This window comes from Crotalus tigris, unplaced genomic scaffold (genome assembly GCF_016545835.1).
Source record: "Crotalus tigris isolate CLP2741 ecotype Arizona unplaced genomic scaffold, ASM1654583v1 scf7180000017744.3724543626:3957646, whole genome shotgun sequence".
NCBI classification, from domain to species: domain Eukaryota; kingdom Metazoa; phylum Chordata; class Lepidosauria; order Squamata; family Viperidae; genus Crotalus; species Crotalus tigris.
In genome coordinates, this window is record NW_024096611.1 from 515,205 (window position 1) to 540,634 (window position 25,430).

Genomic DNA, 25,430 nt, shown 5'->3' on the forward strand with positions numbered 1-25,430 from the left:
AGTGAATTGGAACCTAGAAATTTAAATAATAAATATGCTGAGAAAAGCTACATTATTAACTTGGACTACCAAAAGATGGACTGCTCTTAGCTGCTATCTAATTGTTTGGATTTTTGTTGCCCTCTTTTGTATTTTTAGCTTCAGAAAACTGTAAAATTCTATGATGCTTTTCATTGTTGTACAAACTGTACAAATTCAAAAGTCTTGAGAAAACATTGGTTGATGTTACCTTTGCTTTAGCGCTGTAAACATCTGAGTCATTTTAAATCCTGTTTAAAGGGGAAAATGCTAGAAGATTTTATATTACAGGGAACAAATTTAGTTTCGAATATAGCATTTATCTGAGAGCTGAGTTTCAGAATTTTAAATATCTTCATTTTTCTAGAGAACATTGCTTTAATCACAGAATTTTTCAAACTAGTATAATTAATGCCAACAAATCTTTTGTCCACTTAGTGACGATCCATTTTTCACAGAATATAAGCTATTTTCAACTCTTCCTAGAAAAACTTAAATTTTGTGTAGTAGCTTTACAGTTTTTATCATAATATTGAGATTGAAATTTGCATCATGATTTTGTGGCTCATTTAACAAGTGTTGGCAATGTGTTTTATTGAATAGAACTGATGCTTCGATTAATCTAGCAGGGCTGGATGCTGAGAAGAAGAGCTGCTTAAAAGCCAAGCTCCAACCTGCCTCTGACTTAATGTAATTTTTGCAGGCCATGACTACAAATAGTCTTTAAAGGTTACTGTAAAATGAGACTGCAAGATTGATTGAATATAAAGAAGTAAGAAGAAACTATTCACATAATAATTTAAACTCAAGGAGAAAGAAGTCCCTTGATTCCATATGTTTTTCAGGAACAAGAAAAAAGGTGAGCCCCCTTTCCCAAATAGTAACAAAAGAAATACAACTTTACAAAGAAGTCTTCTTTATGTCTCTTAGTTAATGAACAGATGAGCAAACCCTAAACTGATTCTAAAGAAGATCTCAATTAATCCTGGAGAATCTCTATAGAACTGAGTCTATAGAAACTAAATTACCAGTAATAGAAATGGATGAGTAATTGAGATGGCAACTTCTAAAGCAGTGTGATAAGGTGAGAAATAATGCCTTACTTATGAAAATTCAGAACATTAAATAAAAGGGGAAAAATGACAATTATATTCAGAAGTTAAGAGTTAAAAACATACGAGTTTGCGGAGGGTCATTTAAAAGAACTATTTTTGGCTTGGATTTTGATTTGGATTGAAAGTATTTTTTTGCTGGATAAATGGGTTCACCATCTGCCAAGACAAAGGAGGACTAAATTTAATGAAGCCCAGCTATTTTCTTGTTGGTTATATATATATAAACAAGCACATACATACCCCTAAGCTGGTAACAACTTTGAAAAATCTTCCTGCACTACAATTTAATAAGACAGAAATAATTGTTTCATTAAAAAAATCCTATGAATAAAGATTTATATCCCTTTACTTCAAAATTACAGGACATTAAACATATATGGATTCCTCTTCCTACACTTTAACTGATTAGGAAAATAAAAGATTTGCAGTTTTCGGTAAGAAGGAGCTGATTGCACAATGTATGGCTCTTAAACCTGAACTATCACTTGGAGCTGAAGACCAAAAGATGAAATTAACAAGAGAGGTGGCAGAAGTGTAGGGAGGCAGGAAAGCTGAGCTCATCCTGATGCTGGGGTAGGAAAATTATCTCAAAATTAAGGATTTTATTTTTCAGATAGACAACTTGATCTATGAAGAAGAATAAACAAATGAACTCAGGCTGAATCTTTAATACCTATTGGCTATACTTGATACACAAACGAAAAAAATGGAGACAGAGAGAGACTTTAAACATTATAAAGAGAAAGTAAGTAATACATGTTTGCAATTATTAAAAGCCAGCCAATGTGTAAATATTTAAAAAAATATTTATTTTGCTCACTCTACAGGCTTTAGAGAAGAACAACATTAATGTATCTGGAACATTCCTATCCCTTTTTTCCACCCTCCAACATACCAAATATTTTTTTAAGGCTTAAGACAGACATCTATATAGTACTGGGTGATTCAGTTCCAGTTTGAGAACTGAAGTGATCGTTTCTGATTTAGTGTACATAAAGAGGATATTGGGTGAGTGGATTGAATCTACACTAATTTAGGGGATACATTAAATGTAAAGAGAATAAAACATACAGTGAACACCTATATATGTGTCCATTTATAAAAGATATGAAGCCTGTGATCTGTGATCCAATTCCAAAGCACTGAAATGCTAATGCAAGGTATTTACCTTTTTTGATAGTTCTAATACAACCAAGTATTCAATGGGAAACTTTTAAAACAGTTGCAGGAGAAAAATGAATTAAATAATTGCCAAGGATTAATAGACAAGGGAAAATTGCATTTTTTTCGTGAAAAAATACCCAAACGAGATACTAAATTTTTAACAAAATTTAAGTATTTACTGTAATTAAAAAAACTCAGAGTAAATGAAAATATTGTTCACAAATTTATAAACTTAATATTGGGAACAGCTACAAAAATGCAAATGTTTTAAGAAAAAGATGCAAGAATGACTTAGGGAGAGAAATGAACAGAAATTGGAATAAGACTATTGATGCAATTTGTTTTTTTATGGTTTATTTTGAATAAAACTATTTTTAAACAAATACTGTAGATTAGCAATCTTAACACACTTACCTAGGAAGAAAAATTATTAAATTGATTGACTTCAAAATAGGCTTGTGTAGAATTGTATCATACTTTAATGTAAAAGGTTGGTGTTCTGCTACATTTATTTAGACACGTATAACTATATCCTTCATTCTCTGCCTACAGAAAAAGGATATAAAATGTTCCTACTTTACATTTTGTACTTCAAATTACAATTTTAGCATAATTATTTCTCTGTGGAAACCAGCTCCTAACACCAAGAACCACAGGCAAATCCATGCTTTGGGTAAAGTTAGTCTCTTGAGTGCTATGAAAGTTCTAGTAATTAATATAAGACTTTTAAGTAAAAGGAAATGACATGTAATTAGTCAAATGTATGTTTTAAAATCAGATAAGTTATACACTCAGTACATAACTGAAACTCTATGAATGCTAAGGGATTCTTCCTTTTCCCTTAATGAATCTACAGAATTGATATGGGAACTTTGTGTGCTTTTGTACTGGTTTAAAAGTTCCCCGAATGTTGCATTAATATTGGTAAATTGTACTTAGAAGGAAGAGACAACAAATGGGGAAATACTTAAAGTATTCTAAAATTTTAAATGCTCTTATGAAAAAGTAAAAGAAAAAGCGAAGAGGATATCCTGTTAAGTACATAGATTGCTCTGAAGCTGGCTTACCAAGTTAAATAAACAAAGAGACTACTGTGTTTTTATTCAATAAAATTTTATTGTCTGACTTATAAATATTTTCCATTTTTCCCCTATGTACAATTGCAAAATACTTTAACATATTCTACCATCACCTGCCATTCAGAATCAATCTATAAATCACATGAATATGCCATTATGAAATAAAAGTGTCTGTTCTCAGCCCTCAAGCGGACATTCACACACTCACACAAAAATGAAATGAGGGAAATCGCAGGTGTCATTGCAAACTTTCGCTACACGGTAGCAAGAAGAGTAATGAGAAGATCTGCTCTCCCACTCAAAAGTCTATGTTGGCAAGCTTTTCAGGATGTTTGTTATAGACCAGTGCTGGCCAGAACATTTCTGGAGAACCAGTTGGAATCCAAATTCATTGTCGCTGTTTTCCTGCAACTCCAGGCAACGTTTGGATTTTCTGTTCTGGATTGGACCTCCCTTTTAAAAGTGGAGAAAGAGAAAATACAGATTTTAAGTTAAAAACCAATCTTCAACTCATGACAGTTCTAGTTACATACTCCAAGATATTCCACACTTCTGTTTATGTAAGCAATTTGGGGAAATTGGATGGACCTTATTGTCCCCCTCTGCACCTTGAGTCCTCTTGATGTTCTCCATTTCATCTATAGTTCTCCAATGAATCCTTTTCATTTTACTGGGTTTTTTCCCCTCTCCTTGCCTTTTTTTAAAGCATATAAATAAAGTTCTAAACTGCAGCTAATCAAAGAACAACTATAGATCTATTTTAAGTACTCTTAAAAAGACAGTGCTGGTGGCAGGCACCTGAGTTTGCAATGTGTAATTCCTCTGGTACTAATTATTTTAAAAGAACAGATTCTAAAAATAGTTCATTTAAAACATTACTTACTAGTGAAAAACTGTTTTATGGAAACAACATTCCAACTAGAAACACTATGATTAAACAATATTTTAATATCGATATTCTGTCAAGCAACCCATGACAGCATAAGAAACTGCAAGGCAAAGCTTTTCTTCCTTTCCCTTCATGGGATCCTATCTATCAGTGCTCAGTTGTGTCGAGCTACCAACACAATGATAAAAGTAGAGTTCCACTTTCACTTCCTACTCCTAATGATCTGATGGAGCAGGGCTGCATCATAGTTCTCCTGGGCTTGTTCCTGGGAGGGATTGGGCAAGGAGAAGCTCCCAAGCAGTGGACAGAACTTCTTTTGTCTCCTGTCTCCTTACACATGTGAGATTCTGAGAATGGAAGCAACAGAATATTGAGCTATACAACACAGGTCTAGCTCTCAAAAAAAAAAAAAAAAAGCTAAATTCTTGAACATAGGTTCATGTTAGATCGGGCAAGCTTTTTGGAGACATTATTTGGGCCAGTCAGTTTGTGGAAGCCAGCTTTCTGGTCTTTCCTGCAGCCCAAGCAAAAATGGCCAGAGATTGGAAGGGAGAGGCATTCTTGCAGCATTCTAAAGTGGCCAATAGGAGCTGAGCAGATCCCAGCCTTTGATCACATCATCAACCTCATTACTGGTGAAGCAAATGAAAACTAGGTCAGGAAAAGAGGGAAAGCACTGTTTTAAAAATGGAACAGCTAAAGACATTTTGAGCTGCTTTTTGTATGAGCTACAAATGAGATGAAGAAAGCATCATGATGCCATGTCATATAAAAAGAGCTGATGGGAATTTGTATTATAGCTAGAGGGAATATGGTTGACTTGTGGAACAAAGGAAAAAATAAGTTATTTATCTGGGAAAGAACGTTTAATCTTACCCCAAATTGTTAGTTAAACTGAATAGTCTGCTATTATTTTAACTTAAATATATTAATAATATTATTAATATAATATTCATTTTAATCTTCCTTTTTATCCCATTTTCAGAAAAAAAGAGAAAAGTAAACTCCCCTCTCCCTTCTATTAAATAGAGGTCAGATTCTCAACGTTGAGTCTGAAGTATTGTTCACTCTTAAGATAAAAGCTGCTCTCTATATAAAAAGATAAAGGGAGATAAAAAAGCTGAAGTTGCATTAATGTAGGATACTTAAAAAATGATGGTGTGCAATTGTGTATAGTATATATTTCTAGTTGACTGTGTCAAATAAATAATTTGTGGAACATCTTAACTTCATATTTTTGTTTGCAGCATTATCCACAACTGTTCAGTTTTGTATTTATTCCCATTGGCAAGACATGAAGAAGAAATGGACAGATCAAATATAAATTACAAACTACATTTTGGTTGATTTTTTTTTGGGGTGGGTGTGGGGGATGAAGGCAACTATGAAATTACCTCACTGAATACTCAAATAATTGATTCAAATAATTCTTTTATTTCAGCTTGCCTTACTGAACAACTTAGGTTAAAGTTATACCACAATCAAGAAATCAACTTAAAACATACTAAACAAAATTTCTTCGAAAATGCCAATAAACCAGGGAGATGGCTGGCTTATAAAATTAAAAAACACAACAACAAGCAGAGAATTACTAAACTTTATAATGCAGAAGGTGATATGGTGTACCAGAATGAAGGAAAGAAATTAGTGGCATATGAGTTCTATAAGAATTTATACAAAGATGATGAATGGAGAAATAACTATGCCATTGTACAGTATTTACAATCAGCTGACCTACCGAAGATGCCAGAAGAATTTAAAATTCTGTTGAACAAAGAGATAACACCTTTAGAACTCTTGGAGGCAATCAAGAAACAAAATAATAATAAAGCACCTGGGCCAGATGGTATACCTGTAGAAATGTATAAAATCGCACAAGAATCTCTAAGCCCAGTGCTGTTGGATCTATTCAATAAGGTTCTAACAAAAGCACCAGCCTCATGGGAAGAAGCTCTCCTCACTTTGATTCCTAAGGGAAATTCAGACCTGGCGCATATTAAGAACTATAGACCCATTTCTTTATTAAATTTGGATTATAAGATTTTCATGGCTATAATGGCGCAAAGACTTGAAAGATTTTTAGCGGATTTTATACATTCTGATAAAAATGGCTTTTTATCAAAAAGATATATAAGAAATAATGTCAGGATTGTTTTGGACATATTGGAGTATTATGAAGTGCATAACAAAAAGCAAATGGGTTTAATTTTTCTTGACACACAAAAAGCATTCGACAATGTGAAATGGAATTTTATGTTCAATCAATTATTGTATATGGATTTTGGGGAAAAATTTTTAAATATGTTTAAATCAGTTTTATTCTAAACAGGCAGCAAAAGTAATAATTAATGGAGAAATGACCGACAGCTTTCAAATTCAAAAAGGCATAAGGCAAGTTGTCCGTTATCTCCACTGTTGTTTATATTATCTCTTGAGGTATTAATTAGAGTAATTCGACAAGATGAACAGATTAAAGGTTTAGAGATCAAGAAAGAAACGTTTAAAACACAAGCTTTTGCAGACGATTTAGTTTTTATAATCGAAGAACCATTACAATCAGGGACAAGATTGATGGAAATACTATGGGGAAATAGCAGGTCTGAAGATAAACAAAGAAAAAACTAAAATGCTTGTCAAAAACATGACTAAAATACAGAAAAATGAATTGGTTGACAGAATAGGTATTCAAATCACGAACAAAATAAGATATCTAGGGATACAATTAACTGCTAGATGTGTTGCACTCAAAAGAGATAACTATGATAAGTTAATTGAGCAGATTAAAAAGGATTTAGATACTTGGACCAACCTACAGCTCTCCCTTATGGGCAGAATTGCGGTAATCAAAATGAATGTGTTACCGAAAATTTTATTTTTGTTCCAATGTATACCCACAAAATTGGACAAGAATTTTTTTCAAAATCTTAACAAAATTATACTCAAATTTATCTGGTGAGGAAAAAAAGCAAGAATTAAATTAAAATTACTGCAGGATTCAAACGGAAGGGGGGGATTTGGCCTCCCTCACCTGGAAAAAAATATTATCAGGCCATAGTATTATTATGGGTAAGAGATTGGATATTACTAAAGAACAGAAGATTATTATGTCTGGAGGGTCAAGACTTACAAATAGGATGGCACGCTATGTTATGGGATCATAAATATAAGACACATAAATATTTTTGAAGGCATTATATCAGACAAGCTCTAATTGATGTATGGGTTAAAATCTGGCAACCAAATTATACTCAAGTCCCCAGTTGGATCTCATCATTAGAAATGCATGTACATCCAAAGTTTATCCAACTAGGAAAGATTACAACATATAAAAACGTTCTAGACGAGAGAGGAGAATTGAAACCCAGGAAAATTCTTCAAGAAGAAGGGATAGAACTAGAATGGTGGGCATACCTTCAACTACAGGCGAGATATTGGAAAGATAAAAAAGAGTTAGGCATAAAATTAGAACTGATAGGGCTGGATAAAATATCATTAGGTAAGGAAGATAAAATGATTAAAAACTATATCATTATTTGTTAGATCAGGCAATGTATGAGGAACAGGTAAAAGAGACCATGTTAAAATGGAGCAGGGATTTTGATCTCAACTTTGATCTGCACATCTGGCAAGAACTATGGGTAAGAAACAGGAAGCTCACTCTGGCCACCTCCTACAAAGAAAATCTCTACAAAATGTTTTATAGATTGCATCTCCCACCCATAATATTAGCTAAAATGGGTCCAAATGTTTCTTCCAAATGCTGGAAATGTAAATTGGCAATAGGGACGTACTATCACATGTGGTGGGAGTGCCCACGAGCCAGTGATTTTTGGAATAAGGTTAAAAAATGGCTGGAAGAAATATTAATGCTAGAGGTAGAGTTAAAACCAGAACTCTTTTTACTAGGCATAACCAGGCAGAAATACGACAAAGGGGTATTCTATTTGATGTTACACATTCTCACGGTTGCTAGATTGGTATATGCTTAAAACTGGAGGAATAAAGGAATTCCAACAGAAGAAGAGATTTTATATAAAATTTTATCATGTGCTGAAATGGATAGGCTCACAATGGAAATGACGGATAATACAAGAATCAGACTACTTTGAAATCTGGGACAAATTTTATTACTGGTGTGAATTAAGGAGAACTGCTCGGGTTTCAAGGTAGTGTAAAGACAGAAATATATATAACTGTATATATAACTGTATTGTATAGAAGAATAAGTTTAAATATAGATTAAGAATGATGTATTAATTATATGTATTAAGAGGAACAAATTGTTAGGAATATTTATTCTGGAATGTCACGGTATGTCCATTTTGTTTTAACTGTATTACAAATAAAAAACTTAAAAAAAGAAATCAACTGAAAGGCTGTAATTATCAGATTTAACCATCTGTACTGTTTCAAAATATTACAAGAGTCATATCTATTTATTATGCAACCAAGGAGTTGTCACTATATATCCACAAGAAGCGTATTATCAGTAGCATAGAAATATATTAAATAGATCCTCAATTTAGTTTAACAATTTGCTAGATATGGTTTTGTATTGAAGAAAGATGGCAAATGCTCTCACATCGGTCCTTTCCTTTCCTGTTTCCATTTCTTTTCCATTGTGAGAGTTTGCAAGTTAGCCTCATCCTCCCACTCTACCAGATAGTTAATAACTGGAGATGAATTCTGTAGAACTCAGTTCTTCCAGATGCCTTTGCAATACACCAATAATTCAAAGGGCCAGATGTGTATTCAAACATCTTGTAATTAAAATGTCACACATGGAATACCTGTGCTGCAGGAAAAGTGGAGAAGCAGGTAAGGAAATGTAAGAAAGGTGACAAAGGAACAAGAATCAGTTAAAACTATATTTTCCTTTTTCCAGTGAGATATCCAGGCATCTGAAGAGATGCTCTCAGTCAGGGGACAGTATGGAAGATAGAATCACTTAAATCAGCAGTGTGCTACAGCTGCCAAAAAAAGCCCATGCAGTCCTAGATTGCATGAACATAGGGATAGCATCAACATCACAGGAAGTGATAGTAGCATTACCCTTCTATACTGTACTAGTGAGGCCACACTTGGAATACTGTGTTCAGTTCTGGTCACTACAATACACAAAAAAAAAAAGATGCTGAGGCCCTAGGAAGAGTGCAGGGAAGAGCAATAAAGATGGCAAGATGATAAATTGTACAATGAGCAGCTAAGAGAACTAGGTGTGTTTAGCTTAATAAAGACAAGGGTTTAGGGATGACATGATAGCTGTCTTCCAAAACTTGAAGGGCAATCACAAGGAATGGGGGTTGGTTTATTTTCCATAACAACTGAAGGCAGGATAAGAAGCAATGGGTGGAAGCTTGTTAGAGGGACATCCAACCTGGAACTAAGGAGGAATTTCCTGATAGGGAGAACAATTAATCAATGGAATAGCTTGCCTTCTGGAGTTGTGGGTGCTCCATCGCTGGAGGTTTTCAAGAAAAGATTGCACAACCATTTGTCCAGATGTTATAAGGACCTTGATCCTAAAACTTGGTCAGGGGATTGGATTGGAAGACCTCTAAAGTTCCTTCCAGCCCTATGATTCTATATTGAGTCATATGATCAAAAGGCTGAACTGGTCTGAAGTACTGGTTATTTTTCTAAGCTTTTCTAATGCTTGCACAAATTTCCATCATTATCACCATGGTCTAGCAAGAAGATGATCTGGAGTGAAAAAAGAGTGGCTTGTCCTCTAAGAATAGAAACCTTCTCAAAACACTGAACAACCAATACAATAAGCTCCAAGTTTAATGGACCTTAGCTTAAATAGATTTCAAATGCAACAGTCCACACACTCTATACTTCTCAGCATATGTAAAATTGGTATTTAATATGTTCATAAAATACACTCTATAAATATGTGTAAATCCAATAATGATTCTACAGGCATTCTGTTTTACTCAACCTTAAGCATTTGCTATAGATACAATTTTATTATTGTATTTATTTATTATTTTTATTTATTAAACAAACGTATATGACAGTGATGACGAATCTTTTGGAGACCGAGTGCCCCAAAACTAGCCCTGCCCCTGCTCCACCCCCTCCCCTGCCCCTGCCCTGCCCCCACCCCACCTGCCTGCAGGGCCACTCACCACCTCCAGGGCCTGCTGCAGATTACCCAGCAGCGCCATGGCAGCCACGCCCTCTGCCCACGCCCCGCAGCATCAACTGTGCGTGATGGGGCATGAGGGCAGAGTCTTGTCTATGCTGCCTGGCTGCTGTGTCCTTGACTGCACTGCTCCGCGTGGGCCACGCTCGGGGGCTACTCTTTTCCAGGAGGGCTGCTGGTGAGGAGGGTGTCACGGGTGGAGGCAAAGCTGGGGCAACAGCACGTGTGTCCACAGAGAAGACTCTGAGTGCCGCCTCTGGCACCCGTGCCATAGGTTCGCCACCACTGGTATACGACAATCCAACCCACACATGGTTATTCTGGTGGCTTACAACTTTAAAATTCTTTAATGTTTAAGCCCATAGCATCCCTCTCCCCACACCATATAATTTCCATATACTGCTTTCTGGGAGCCTCTATGCGATGTTCTGTCCTGGTACTGCAGTTAGACGTAAACTTTCTCTACTATTTTTTTTCTTTTTGAATGGAAAACTCTACTGCAGAATGAAAATATTTTTCTTGAGGTCCCATGTTTCCCTAGCTACCTACATTGCACTCACATCACGGGCTTCATCCTGGCCCACTTCTGCATCTCTTGATTTGATTCTAGGCAACCGACCACAGTTTGCCTAGCCCTCTTCCTCTTCAGCATAGCCAGCCTCCTAAACCTTTTCTAGCAGTGGAACTGTCGGATACATCGTTTCTGTCTGCCAAATTTGCTACCTTCACATTTGCTTTATTAATATCATACTTTCCATCTCAATTTTGCCATATTATATACATAAAAGGGATAAAGCTGGATATAGAAAATATAGATAGCTGTTATTGAGTCCTCTGCCTTTTTATCAGTTTTGCATGCTTTCTGTTCTGGTTTTGCTAGTTTAATATTTTTGATGTTTACTAATGGTTAATAAATAAATATCAAGCTCTCTTTCTCTCTCTTCCTTTCCTTTCCTTTCCTTTCAATTGAACAGAATGGTGGGTGTACTTGCTATGATCCCCTTAACAGGAATTGACTGGAAATGTGCTGGATGATAAACTAAACTGGAAAGTAATTTTCCTACAGGAACTGGACTTGCCCTGTTCTTGAATCATAACATGCCTGAAGAAGAGATAGCCTGTAGGAACGCAGGCAGATGAGCAGTTCAGGTCTGATGGTGGACATTGTGAGCTCTCCTCTCAACCTCATCCTGCTAAGTCTCTGAGAAAGAAAAATAATTTAACAGCTGGTTTGCTGCAACCAGGCTAAATCAAATAGGTACCGTAATACCCTCAAGTGCTTCAACCACTTATCCATAATTAGTCTATAAGACAGCAATGTGGATAGTTCCACACCACAGTAAGACAGAGGTTTTCGCTTAGCTTCCTTAAAATCTCTCTTCACTATCTCTTCCTTCTCTGAGCACTGAGCATATAGGCACATGGGTATGTCTATTGATATGTTAACCATTTAAATGCTTTTGTTTTTAGTTGTTAAATGTTTTGAATTTAAGCAGCTGCAACACGTATGTAGTATGCTACTTCTTACATTACTAATTTTTCAAAATGATAAAAATTAGCTGATTGGATAAGTTGTTCATTGGGTAGGTATCTCTCTATGTTCTTTCCCCTCCCTTTCCCTTCCCCTAAAATGCTGCCATGGCCTGAAACTGCCTGAAATGTTGAGTTTCTTCTGCCATGACCAGGGCCTGAATTCTCAAGAGAGCCTGCACTCTGAGCTGAAACATTAGACACAAAGCTTTTCCTTGAAGCATGAATTGTCAGAAAGATGCTTGTGAACATCTGGCTCCCAAATCAGTCGTATCCATTAAAGCCTAAAAATGCTTTGTATAGCATGAATTCTTAGGTGGCATAAACACACTACAAAGCATCTATCCATCTCAAGTTTTGGACATGGGAAAGAGCTAGAGATGACTTCAGCAATAATGCTTTAGTAAAGTATGATGTCAATCAAAATCTAATGCTAGATTACTTTAGATTTTAGAAACTCCCATAACGTATGTCAAAAACTGTGAAACAAGAAATAACAAAACCAGCTAACATATCTTTGTTTATGCCATATTAATTGTTCACAGTGATTTCCCTGAAACCTCCCACATAACTTAAAAGAAACATTGCCAGCATTGTTTCAATTTTAAACTTTTTTGCAATCAGTTCTAGCAAGGGCAATTCAAATATAATCTCAGCATGTAACAAATATTTGGAATTTACCCGGATCCAAAATAGGCTGAATGCTTGGAGGAGAAGGAACAAATGCTATATGTTACAACAGACCAGCCTTTCCCAGTCTGATGATTACAAGATGCACTGGGATTGCATCTCCAAAGAGCCTGAGAGAAAATCAATTGAAAGCATACCTCATCCCTTCATTTTTGGTTTTTAAATCTTGTGTTTCTATTGTTTAGCTGTTAAACTAGAAAGAGATGAATAATATTTCAGTTTCTAAGGAGCAATCATGAACCACAGGAGAACATGGTGAAACATATTCAGTTGTGGACTCCTTGGTGCATTTTGGTTGTTTGCTTGCTTGGAAGTATTTCATTACCTGACTAAGTAACATCTTCAGTGCTAGCGGGTGTGAGGTTTGCCCTCTGTTTATATACAGTTTCCCAGTTGAAAGGATGAGTCTTTCCATATGTTATGAGACTAAGGAGTTAGCAACGATGATGTTAACTAGTTGGGTAATGAAACATGTGCAAACAATCAATCAAGCTCAGAGAGAGCCAAGTTCAAACCTGAACTATATATATATATATAAGTATATATATATACTTATATGTAGGTCTTTGGTTATTCGGGTTTTCTCCTGCGTAAAATTGGAAGTGTCTTGGCGACGTTTCGATGAAGTCCAATTTGTCATCTTCAGGCTGGTGTTTTCAGCTTCATGCTTCAAGGAGCAATTAATTGGGGTATGCCATGATCCTTCTTATGGAGAGGTGGAGAATAAGAAGGATGATGGCACACCCCGATTAATAATGGTTGGCCTCAATGACGAGGGAAAGGGAGAGCCTCCCCCCTCGGCTCGTGTACAGCGGGGCGAGGGAGGAGGGAGACAATCAGCACATGAGGGGAAGGGAATCCCTTTCAGCCTCAGGACTAATGGGAAAAATACTTATGGCCGGATGAAGGAAATGGGACATAATGACATATGCAAAACATCTAAGGCACGGCACAACCAGCTGGGCCCGTTAACATGTTCTAGAAGCCGGATGCAGGCTATTAACATCTTATAAAAAGCGTATCCCCAGCGCCTGCCTTTGAGAACACTGAGGATGTTGGATGAATCCCAACGAAAGCTTGGTTATTAAAACTCTTTTATTATTTCTCTTGGTGATCGACTTATTTCTAGATTTTATTATATCTTCCCTCCCTGATATAGCTGACAAAGTAAGAAGGAGCCTGTGGCCTAGAGATAAATACAGCTGCCTAACATGCACACAGCCCAGGCTCGAATCTCAGAAGGGTAAGTGTGGCTGAAGAGAATTAAGAAACTCGAAATAGCTATCCCATTCTCCCTTAATTCTTTGTTAGCAATCCAAATTTTATAATATATATATATATATATATATATATATATATATATATATATATATATATATATATCCTCCTCTATTGTTATTTAGAATTATTCAGAATGGACAAATAATTTGCCTGGTTAGGAGGCAATATTAAGTTTGCTTTGACATTGTTTTGAGTTTAGTAAATATTTGGACCTTACCATGGAACATCCTGTTACTGGTTATCAAGCAGTACTATAATGTATGGGGATGAAAATGAAGAAGTGGTGCAGTGGAACATTTAAATATATACTGCTCAAAAAAATAAAGAGAACACAAACGTATAGGATCCTATACGTTTGTGTTCCCTTTATTTTTTTGAGCAGTATATATACCAGTAATGTTTCTTTAACTTTAGAGAGGAGGAGGATTGCACTTTCAGACTTCCAAGACTGATGTTAGCCCTGAGGGATACTATAAAGCTACAATGACAGAGTCTTGCAAGTCTGAAAGTACAATCCTACTCATCTCCTTTACAATCTGAGACACTAGGAAGGGTCTCTTCTAAGCTTCTTGCCCCATCCATTTATGCCAGTGTTTCTCAACCTTGACAATTTTAAGGCATGTGGACTTCAACTCCCAGAATTCCACAGCCAGCATTGCTGGCTGTGGAATTCTGGGAGTTGAAGTCCACATGCCTTAAAATTGTCAAGGTTGAGAAACACTGATTTATGCAGTTGCATGCTATCCCATCTCTTATCTGACTGTTGTCTTGGCAGCATCTCTTTGCCCAATGTGAAGATCTTTCCCACCTATCATTACACTGTTCACAAAAACCAAATATAATTAAACACTTATGTACATGCTTTTCATTAACAGCTACTTTGGCTGTAACGGGGCACTTAGCACTTTAATAATAGTAGGTCTGCCAAGACCAGGAAAGTAAAAACCAGCCAGCCATTACAAATTGTACTTGTTACTATGGAAGTTACTTTTTTAAAAAAACTAACAAATAATAGTTAATACCTCTGTGCTGTACCCAAGCACACACTTTAACTGTTATATTTTATCATGTTAATTAAAGAAAAAAACCCAGCAAAACATATCACACACTGCTCATATCACACACTTCATATATACTCAAGAGTATGAGACTCTGGCTTAAATATAAAATAAACTCCAACAGCCTGAGCAAAGATTTATGACCACCTAATGGCAACAGAGTTATTCATTTTACAGTGGATTCTGCACAAGAGCATTTAAAGACTGCACATACACCCCAAATGCCATACTAGTTAAACTAACACTGTATTTACACAATAAAAAAATAAATACAAGCTTTGGTTACAAAGCACTGCAGTGCACTCAGTTTATGACTGTGCAAAGCCATTGACAGAGCTGCTTTGCAGCTTGCTGAAATGATTGTTAAAGTAGCCATGTCATTTGCAAAGGTTATTTAGCAGCTTCAGAAGGTGGAGAAAAATGAGGAGTAACTCTCCAAATGATGCAGCTGCTTTCTATGATTCCAAAACAAACCTTTTAGGGGTTCCTGCATGTTGTCCCTTTCAAAGGCTTTGCATAGCCCTAGAGCCCATATATCTTTGCATGACCAGAATGAAGTACAATACACATTGGGTTTCAATTATCCAGGGATGGGCTTATCTGTAAGTATATATGGCAATACTTTTTAAAGGTACCCATATATCTCATATACACTCATGTATCAGTCAATCCACATCTTAGTTGATCCTTGAATTTTTAAGCAAAATACCATGAAAAATTAGTGCCAGTTTGGTCCAGTGGTTAAGGCTCCAGGCTAGAAAGCAGAAGACTTTGAGTTCTGGTCCTGCCTTAGGCATGAAAGCCAGTTGGATGACTTTGGGCCAGTCACTCTCTCTCTCAGTCCAGCCCACCTCACAGGGTTGTTGTTGTGGAGATAACAGGAGGAGGAAAGTGTTGGATATGTTTGACATCTTAAGTTATTTGTAAGAATAATAAAGGTGGAATATAAATAAATAAAAACAAATACAAAACTAACACAAAATATTGGTAGGTTGGTGGTTGCCACCTACCTTTCTGATGCTTAACTTCTGCTTTCTTCTCAGCCTTCTACTTTTACATTATCCTGACCAATCTAACCCCAAAGAAAGAGAGATATGACTGGTCCTACTTACTGCCTTGGCTAGATGGAGAAAGCCTGAGTAAAAACAGCCCAGGCACAAGTCACAAAACAGCCAATTGGATCAATCAGGTCTCACAAACCCAGAATTGCTCAAAATAGTCAAGATTTATTTCATTATATTTTGCTAGGTCTTGAGACAAAGGCCATGGTTTTTCAAAAGTTTAGATTTCAGAAGACCTGAGGTTCCGTTGGTTTGAGGCTGAAATATTATGTATATCTCTAAATTTTCCTCACTTTTTATCCTAAATTCCATTTTCATATCCACATCCATTTTTGTACATAATATTTTCCCCGAATTCACATATTTTTGTATGCATTTTCCTCTAATATATGCATTTTGACTCTTATCCCTATTACTTGCAATTTGATGTCTTGTGGTTTCCCTAATGTGGGTACATTAAGTGCATCTTATCTTGCTAAACAGAGGAGTATATTGCAAAGTTCTGAGAAGTGCAAACATGGATGGATACCTATTTTCGTTGAGTGAATTGCTTGCTGGAAGTACAAATTAGATTACTTATTAATTTTTAAAAACTCAAATAAAACAAAACCACGGCCAGTTTGGAAAATAAAGAGTGAAATCCAACATCGATAGATTTAATATTAACACCAGCTAAAATCTTAATTTTGCTGGAAAAGTCAGCTATAATGCAGAGCATATTGTCTAAAATAACACAAAAACTAACAAACGAATGAAAAAAAATCATCTGTGGTTGGAATCCAATGTCACCTTGCTGGACATCTGCAAACCCCACATTTTTCCTCCTCTTCTCTCCTGCCTTCTAACATAGAATTATTACTGGTGGGCTGGATCAATTAAAAGAGGGAGATCCTCTTTTTCAGAGACATGCATTTCTTTTATTAGACCAAACAAAAGCACAGTGTACAAATTTCCTTCTTAGCCTTTGATTATGCTCATCAGTTTCTTTACAGCTTGCCACATGCAAGCCCATTTTGCATTCCACTGAATCTATTTTAATTACCCTGCATATTAGCAAAACAATCCTTTCTGAATAGCATGACTTCAATTATTCTATTGCCTTTTAATTTATCACCAGGACACAAAGGGAGGAGCTTCATTTTCTCTCCAGGTCTTTTATCTGGGAATATTAGGAAGATGGAGAGCTTCCAGACATTTCTTTTAATCTGTAGTGATACTTCACATAATCTACTACATTACAATAACATTGATAAAAAATCAAAAGGTTTCATGGGCAATGTGTTCAAATCAGATTTCTACCCTCTTCCCCACCTCCTGCAGTGCCAATTTTCCTTCATTTGAGGGTATTCTCTCTTGTTAGGCCTCCTTGTAATCTAAAATGATAAAATAAAAAAGTTTACTGATCATCTACAATTTAGTTTGCCATCTTCCTTCATCACTGGCCCTATTTCCCTCTCTTGCATTGTTGTAGCTTCCACACAGCAAATAAATGCCTGAAGCAGGGAATCTGCTGTGTCAGGCTAAGCTTCCCCCAGTTTAGATCCTTGTTTGCCCAGATTTCAAAATCACATGAGGAAACTGGAGGCAGTCTGGGAAGCCTGAAGATACAGAAGTTAAACTTCCTGCTTTACTTCTTTCTTTGACACCTGTGGAACGCTGGACATAGATAGTTGATCCAGTGCAAAAAATGGGTCTGGAAGCTTCCATGTCATTCAAGATAAGTTCCTTTTTGTCCAGAGTAAGAGCCACTTTTTCAGGGCTTGTAAAAAAAAACCCAACAAAGCCACTCTTTGTTATACTGAGCTTTATGACTGAAAACATCTTCCACCATCTTGTGAAGAACCCCAAGAACCATTTTCCTTCGATTTTTTTTATCCATATTGAATTTTTTTAGAGGGGGAAGGGAGAGAAGAGGGAGGAGAGAAAATATACCTGAGTAAATTGCCAGTAAAGCTTCATCCTTTTGGCTTTGGCATAACTACATTCAATAAGTCTTGGCCTGCTGTTCACATCGACCAGGCATCTGTTGTCATCATCGTCAATGGTAGGACTAAGAACACCCACATGGATCTGTTGGTTACCTGTATAGTAGACATTCTGAAAGAAGAAAGCAGAAGATAGATCAGGTAGATATTACGCCAGAAACTGATGATAAAAGTTAATATGAGGTATCAGGGAATTAACATATCTGGATGGTTTCATCAATTCCTCATGTTTGTTTGTTGTAGTTTTGCACGCTATCTGTCCAGTTTGCAGTTTTAAGTTGGCATGAAAACTGTAGCCCATTATCAAGCTTTTATCTGCTAGTGATGAAACAAGGGGGCAGATGTCCTTGGTATTCTCGGAGCTTGCTTGTGGTTTTTTTGCAGATGTTTCATTTCCCAAACTAGGTAACATCATCAGTGCTAGTCCGAAACAGTGATGAAACAGTTTTTCTTAATATGCCTATATTTATAAGCAACTTTCCTGAAGATATTACTTTTATAATATTTTCTCTAACACAGGGATGTGTATACCATATGATTGAAGAAGTGGATCATTAATTTCATAAAGATATGAATACTGAAGCTACAACTGGATTTGACTTGAAAACATCATTTTTTCTCAGCAGGAAGAGGGGTAATATTTACAATCCATTTTTGGTACAATTTTCTGAGGAGCCATCAAAGAGCTGCCTCTTTTTCAAAGCAGGCAGATCTTTTATGCATTACTTATATTGTTCTTATTGTAGAGAATAAAGCAGTGATTATAAATGGAAGACAGTCTGGAGGGTTCATTTATAGAAGTGTCATTTTGATTAGGCTAACATAATTTGAGCATTTTACTCCCTGAACATCCAAGAAGAAAGGAGCACAATTGGGTTTGAGGAATTTGACACAAGACAAATTCTGATACCAGAACTGAAAGTCAATCATATAAAACAGGTTCTCTAATAATCCATGAAAAGGCAAACACAAAATCTGAATGTAACACAATGTCAAATCAAGAAGGAAGAAAATGTCCGAAAGAACTGAGGGATACATATATAGAAAATTTTGAAAACCATTCACCCATTTATCCTAGTGAGTAAGCCATAAATTATCAGTCTATAGTATTTTGATAAATGGAAGGAAAATATTAAATATGAAGCAAAAATGGAAAACCTGTTATATTTTACCTTCCCTAATTCTTTCCTGAGTAGATTGGGAAACATCCAGCACTTGATGTTCTTGAAGAGTCTACTCCTTCTAGTAACAGAGCCTTGTAAAGCTCACTTACAACTTTATTCCTCTCTCTACTTGATACCACTTTTCTCTATTAGAAGATCCTGTTCAATATTTTGCTTACTCTCCATTATTATCTCTCTCCCATTCTCTTAGAACACATTGACTGTATTCCAAATGCTAAAGTTGGGTGAAGGGATACCATATTTTCCTAATAGTTTAATTTATAGTTTGGGGTTTAAAATTTGTTTAATATATTTGTTTTCAAAATTGTAGTGTAAATTCATTCCTGTTTTTATGTTTTTTGTATAGTCTAGTCTTTTCTTAAGGAAGAGGAAGAGAAAAAAAATTACTGTAGCTTTCATTAAGTTTTGATCCAAATCTTGAACTTTCAGCAGAGGTGGTGCTATGATGACACTTATTTATGTTTTTTTTTCATTGGAAAAAAACATTTACTGAGATTTAATTTCTAGATTTCTCCATTCTGATTAGATATAAGCTAGAAAAGGGTACTATATCCATTTGTACTGCAAGTTCAGTTATGATGTAGCCCACTTTGTTAGTGGAATTAATTCTTAAATATAACCAACTATCTTTATATTTAACACACCATGTCCAATTCCACTCATATAAATGTGGCAAACTAAATCAAGATAGCTCAGTACAATGAATGGTTTTGATATTAAGCTGCAAGGATGAAAATTGTTTAGTTTTAAATGCCCTCTATCTTGCATGTAATCTTTTACGCTATTTGATAATTTTGCCGATGTAAAAGTCAACTTCTTCAAATTCTTCATGACATTTTGTTTCAGGTCTTTTCTACTGCTTGACATATCATCAATCAAACATCATTTAATCAGCTATCATATATTGCTCTCTTGACTCAGCTTCCCACTTTAGATTGCAACAGATGGAATTCTCGGCACAATCTTCCCAGTGTAACTGCTGATAAGCTAATTATGATGCTTATGTCAGATTCATTCAATCATACAGTATTCTATAAGATCAGGTTCTGAAAAGCAGCCAAGGAGGTGGGTAGTAGGTAAGAAGATGATTGCATGATCTTAAACTTGTTCCTTCATCTGATCTTAAACACTGGAATCATGTCAATCTTTATACTCCATACTGACTATGTTTTTGAAACGTTTGGGGAAAATGCCATCTCACAAGACTTGGTATTTTTTTTAAAAAAAATCTACTTATTATAATTATAGTTTATGTAACTGACAGCTGGTTTATATGTTTAATAATAAAAATATTTCTTTTCAAAACTCAACATAAAATGAACTACAAGGATAAAAAGCCCATATAATAGATGAATCCCGCAAATGAGGATGAAATATGCATTACTCGTGATTTTAAGATTAAAAAAATAAGAAATCTAATAGATGGTCATTTCTCAAATTGAATAATTAGAAGATAAATTATATGAAACAGATGTACAGTATAACTAAAAGGCTATTCAAAATTCACGAAAGCAAGACAAACAGACTGTATAAAGCCATAAAAAATGTTTTGCACCCATGAAACTCTGATTAAAATATCTGTGTGAGCTTTCTCTGAAAAGTAAACTGCTCACATTTGCTACAAGAGGCTTGGCATAGTTGTTAAATGTCATCAAAGCAGGGGCTTTGCTGCCTTCCCATTGCCTCCTGGATAGGCATTTTCACCAGCATCTGCATTGAACAAAAGGCTAAAAGAAATGATGCAGCTTAACTTTAAGCCTTCAAATTAGGCATCAAGACAGTGTTCTTTGCTCTTTTGCATTGGGACATTGCCTCAAAGTTGGTACATACCCACCTAGACATAATCATAGAAATAGACTAGACATAGACATAAACATAGTCCAGCCTACAGGAAGAATGTTGTAGTATATTTTAAGATAGGTTAATGAAATGAATATTGTTTGGGTATACAAGATAACCAATCTATACTTTTTCCTTAAAAAAAGGAAATAAATGATAATAGTACATTAAAATGGACAATATCATAATTCTCTGTAGCTTGTTCTTTTAATTACAAAGGAAGGATAAGCAGGGAAATCTCCAGCTAGTCTTTCAGATTATAAATGACTGAATCAAGATGTCAGTTATGTCTGACTTATTTCATTGTATATACGTTAGAATCATTTGACAGTGATGACAATGGACTTACCTAAGTAGTAGTTCCTCATCATTGGAAACATATTAAATACAAGTCTTTTGGTCTTTCAAATAAAATAACACTTGAATCAATTACATCTGCTTATGCTATATTTTCATACTACATATTTTATTTGTTTATATATTAGATTTCAAAGATGTGCAAGGCCTTCCTTACATGCTACATACTGATTTGAATACAATGACAAAGTTGCTGGAACAAGAGCATGGGTGGACTCTGGATCATGTCCTCTAAGAATAAAAATTCATTATTTTTAATTAAATGCATACTTTGTTACATATCTAGCACATACTGTTTTTTCAGTATTTTGGACTTTAACATTTTTTCCTCTGCCTTAGGCAGCAAGTCTTTATAACAAAAAACTGTGGGAGTTGTCAGCCAACCTTTGATCTAAAATATTTTTCTTCATATTCTTAGCTTGATTCAGAACACCTTGAAATATTCCAAATTTACTTTGAAGTCTGGCTGAACTCTCTTTGGTGTAGACCAGTGCTTCTCAACCTCAGAAACTTTTAGATGTGGGAATTCAAATCCCAGAATTCCCAGCATGGTGGCTGGGAAATACTAGCAGATGGAGCCCACATACCTAAAACTACACGTTGAGGTTGGAAACACTGATATAGACAATTACACCAAAATTAGCTGTACTTGGCATCCAACAGTATAGAACATTGATTGCTGAAAATTGCTAATTAATATTAGGCTACATTAATTATCATAATGCTTCTCTATTACATGGGACTACCATATCTGGTCTGAAAAAATCATGCACCTATTAACTGGTAGCTCTGACCAATAGTTCCAGCCAGCAGCCCAGTTTCACAAGCTTTAGCCATTTTATCAGTCCTATCAGCTTCTCCTTGTATATCACCATGGCCTTCATCTGGGAGCCATACTTCCTGAACCATTTGTACATTTTTAACTATATTATCTTAAGATCTATAATTCTTCCTGAGGAAATAGCATCTTCTTCAAACAAAATACTCTGGCCTCATTAATGTTAGTGATAAAGTTGCAAAGATTTGACATGAAGTTAATCAGAAATGTTAAAAACTCATTGTCACTGATAGAGGCATCATTGGATGAAGAATGCTGACATCACCACAAATGATTCACTGAGGCCTGATCTGTCAGAAAGCAAAAGGTTAAAATAAAATGTCCAACTTAACACAAGATAATTAGATAAGTGGCCAGCTTAAAGGAATATATACTAATTTCCAATAAAAAGCTGTATCTCATTATGCTAATCTTGCCAGATGAAACCCATATTGGAACATAGTCTAGCTATGAATTTGGAATGAATGAATTAAATGATATTTGGGGCAGTGCTCTACTACTCTGCATAATGTGATACTGTAAAAACAAAGTTTGGACAGCTGCATTTTTTTGAACAATTTTGCCTTAATAATATTTCTGATAAAGAATTAGTGCAAGACAATTTTAATTTTTATTTATTTATTTCATTTTAGGGAACTTCAAAGCAGTATGAAAGTTGAGATCATATACAACTACCTGAAAAAAAATCAGAAGGTATTAAGGGTCCAACAGAACTCCTGATTTCTTTTTTCTTCATTTTTAAATGTTCATGGAAAGACTGAAAATTATTTCTACCCAGATGTAAGTCTTATTATGTTCAATCAGTTTACATTTAGGGAGTGCCTTTCCTTGAGTACTGATCCTCAGGATCTGAAACTCTTTCATGTCCTTGAGTGAGGGAAAAATCCTGGAAGTGGCATAGTTAATTTTTCCTTAAAAATAAAGGAAAAAAAGGTTTTATTCTTTCCTCTTCCTCCTCCGGTTGTTCAGTCCAGTTTACGTCCTGCACACAGCTTTAGCTAAGGTTATTTCTTTGCCGATTGGATTTCTCCAACTAATTGGCTAGATTACCCTGAATTTATTCCTGAGTAATTAAAAATTGAGCTCTTAAGATTCGCTTGCTTTCTTTTCTTTGTTGAATCAATTTTTCAGAGTTATTCTCATTGATCCATTTGTAATGAAAGAGTATACCGTAAGCTGCCAAAACAAGAGCAAATGATATCCCCCTTTCTTTCATTTCTTTAGTTCTTTAAAACAGGGGTGCACAATGAATCTATGTCAGTCTGAGAACTGAATGTGGAAGGCAGGGCAGAGTATGTTTTAGGATGTTTTTCAGAAGTTTTAAGAGACTGGGGAAGAACTTGCAGATGATCCCCAGGCCCTACTTCCTGTACCTTTAATTTAAAGGATTATGTTGGGATTTTAAGAGGAGTGTACATTGCTAATTTGTTCTGAAACAGATTTTGTTAGGATTGTGCATTTCTTCAGACCTGAGAGTAAAAAGGCCCATGGAGCAGACAAGGATGTGAACAGAACATCTGTGTGCAAATCCTTACAACACTGTTCCATTTCCCCAGGATCAAGTAACACTATAACAGGGTTGGAGGGACCTTGGGGGTCTTCTAGCCCAACCCCTGCCCCTTGCAGAAGATCCTATACCATTCTGTCCAATCTTTTCTTGAAAACCTCCAGTGTTGGAGCAGCCACAATTTCTGGAGGCAAGCTGTTCTCACGGTCAGGAAATTTATCCTTAGTTCTAGGCTGGATCTCTCTTTGCTAAGCTTCTGTCCGTTACTTCTTCTGCCCTCAGGTGCTTTGGAAAATAGGTCGACCCCCTCCTCTGTGTGGAAGCACCTCAAAAGGTGTGTTTTGTTTTAAGGAGTTGTCTACAAGTGCTCCAGTCATGCTTCTGTGTAATTTGAAGCACCTCTTTGCTTTGAACCTGAAGTGCTGCCTAACTATAATAGTCATTTGATAAACAAAAGCAAAACAAAATTAAAACCAGTTCCTTTTCTTCAGCTTAGAACAACTTTGCTACTGAAATCTTACCCCTCTAGTTACTGAGCAGAACCTCTAACAAGATAAAGCTATTTCTATAGCTGTAATATACCAATGAGCCTGTGACTTTCTAAGTGTTATAAACCTTTTGCTATACAGGGGTGTCAAACTGCTGGCCCACGGGCCACTTTCATCATACCGAAGGCGCGCCCACACCCCATTGCCAGCAATGCAAAAGAGTTGCGATCTGTCGCGACACGTCACATGACAAGTTTGACACCCGTGCACTATAAGATGACTTTTAGCATTTGCATTTCTTTCTTGGAAAAAAACAGATTTATTTTTATTTTTAATATTTTTAAAGAAATCTTTTCCTTTCACATAATGGAATCACACCCTACATTTCCCCTAGGCCTCTGTCTTCTCCTTCCACATCTGATCAAATCAAACTATGTATCAAAGAATAATACAATACAGTGATGTAGAAGGGTGTGTGGGTGTGTGGAATTTATTCTGAGTTTTAAATGGCCATCACATTTGGATTATTTTGAATTAACTTTTTAATATTACTTTAAAGTACTATTTTAATCATTTTTAAAATGTCATTTCTTTGAAGCAATATTTTTAATATGCAAGCCAGGTATTTAAATCAGAATATATTACAATAATATAACATTTAATTATCTTAAATGTTAAAAACAGGCACGAAAGCAAGCTGGCCCTAGTAATAACCTGGCACCCCGGGACAGATGTCTTCATCACAGCAACTTTATCTAATTCTGCAACTTATATACCTAGGTCATCCTCATAATAGTAATAGTAACAAGATACATGGCACTTTCTTTAGATTATTTTAAATGAGATGTGTGCATGTACATGTGGTGCATGTGTTGGCATAGGTGTTGTCATAATTGAGTATCTTTCAGGTAGAACCCTGGAGAAAGAAATTGCAATATATAAATTAAATTGAGACTTTATGTTTAAATTAAAATGAAGACAACAAGTATTTTTAGCCCTAGATTTTGAGACAAAATCCAAAGAAATACATCAGGGTGGGTTTTTTTTTCTTTTTTTCTGCCTAAGGCCATAAGCAAAACATGTATATTTATGGGTTTCTTACATTCTGCTTGTCATCACATAGAAAGAGGCTCTTGGATATCATTCCAATAAAAATGTGGTGTTCCTGCTGTTTTCTGCTGGCATAATATATGAAA

The 25,430-nt window shown here is 35.6% G+C and overlaps 1 protein-coding gene across 2 annotated transcripts in view; it reads right to left on the reverse strand.

Annotated features, from left to right (window-relative positions):
• Positions 1-2,496: 2,496 nt before the first annotated feature.
• GALNT18 (polypeptide N-acetylgalactosaminyltransferase 18) overlaps positions 2,497-25,430 on the reverse strand; it is a 344,144-nt gene continuing 321,210 nt past the window's right edge. The window contains exons 9-10 of one of the 2 annotated variants that reach the window (XM_039340304.1): positions 17,969-18,133; positions 2,497-3,829 (exon numbers count right to left, since the gene is read on the reverse strand). In XM_039340304.1, coding sequence (XP_039196238.1) covers positions 3,683-3,829; positions 17,969-18,133 — 312 coding nt within the window. In that variant the 3' untranslated portion in view covers positions 2,497-3,682. The remainder of the gene's footprint in view (positions 3,830-17,968; positions 18,134-25,430) is intronic. The other variant, XM_039340303.1, reaches the window with a different exon arrangement.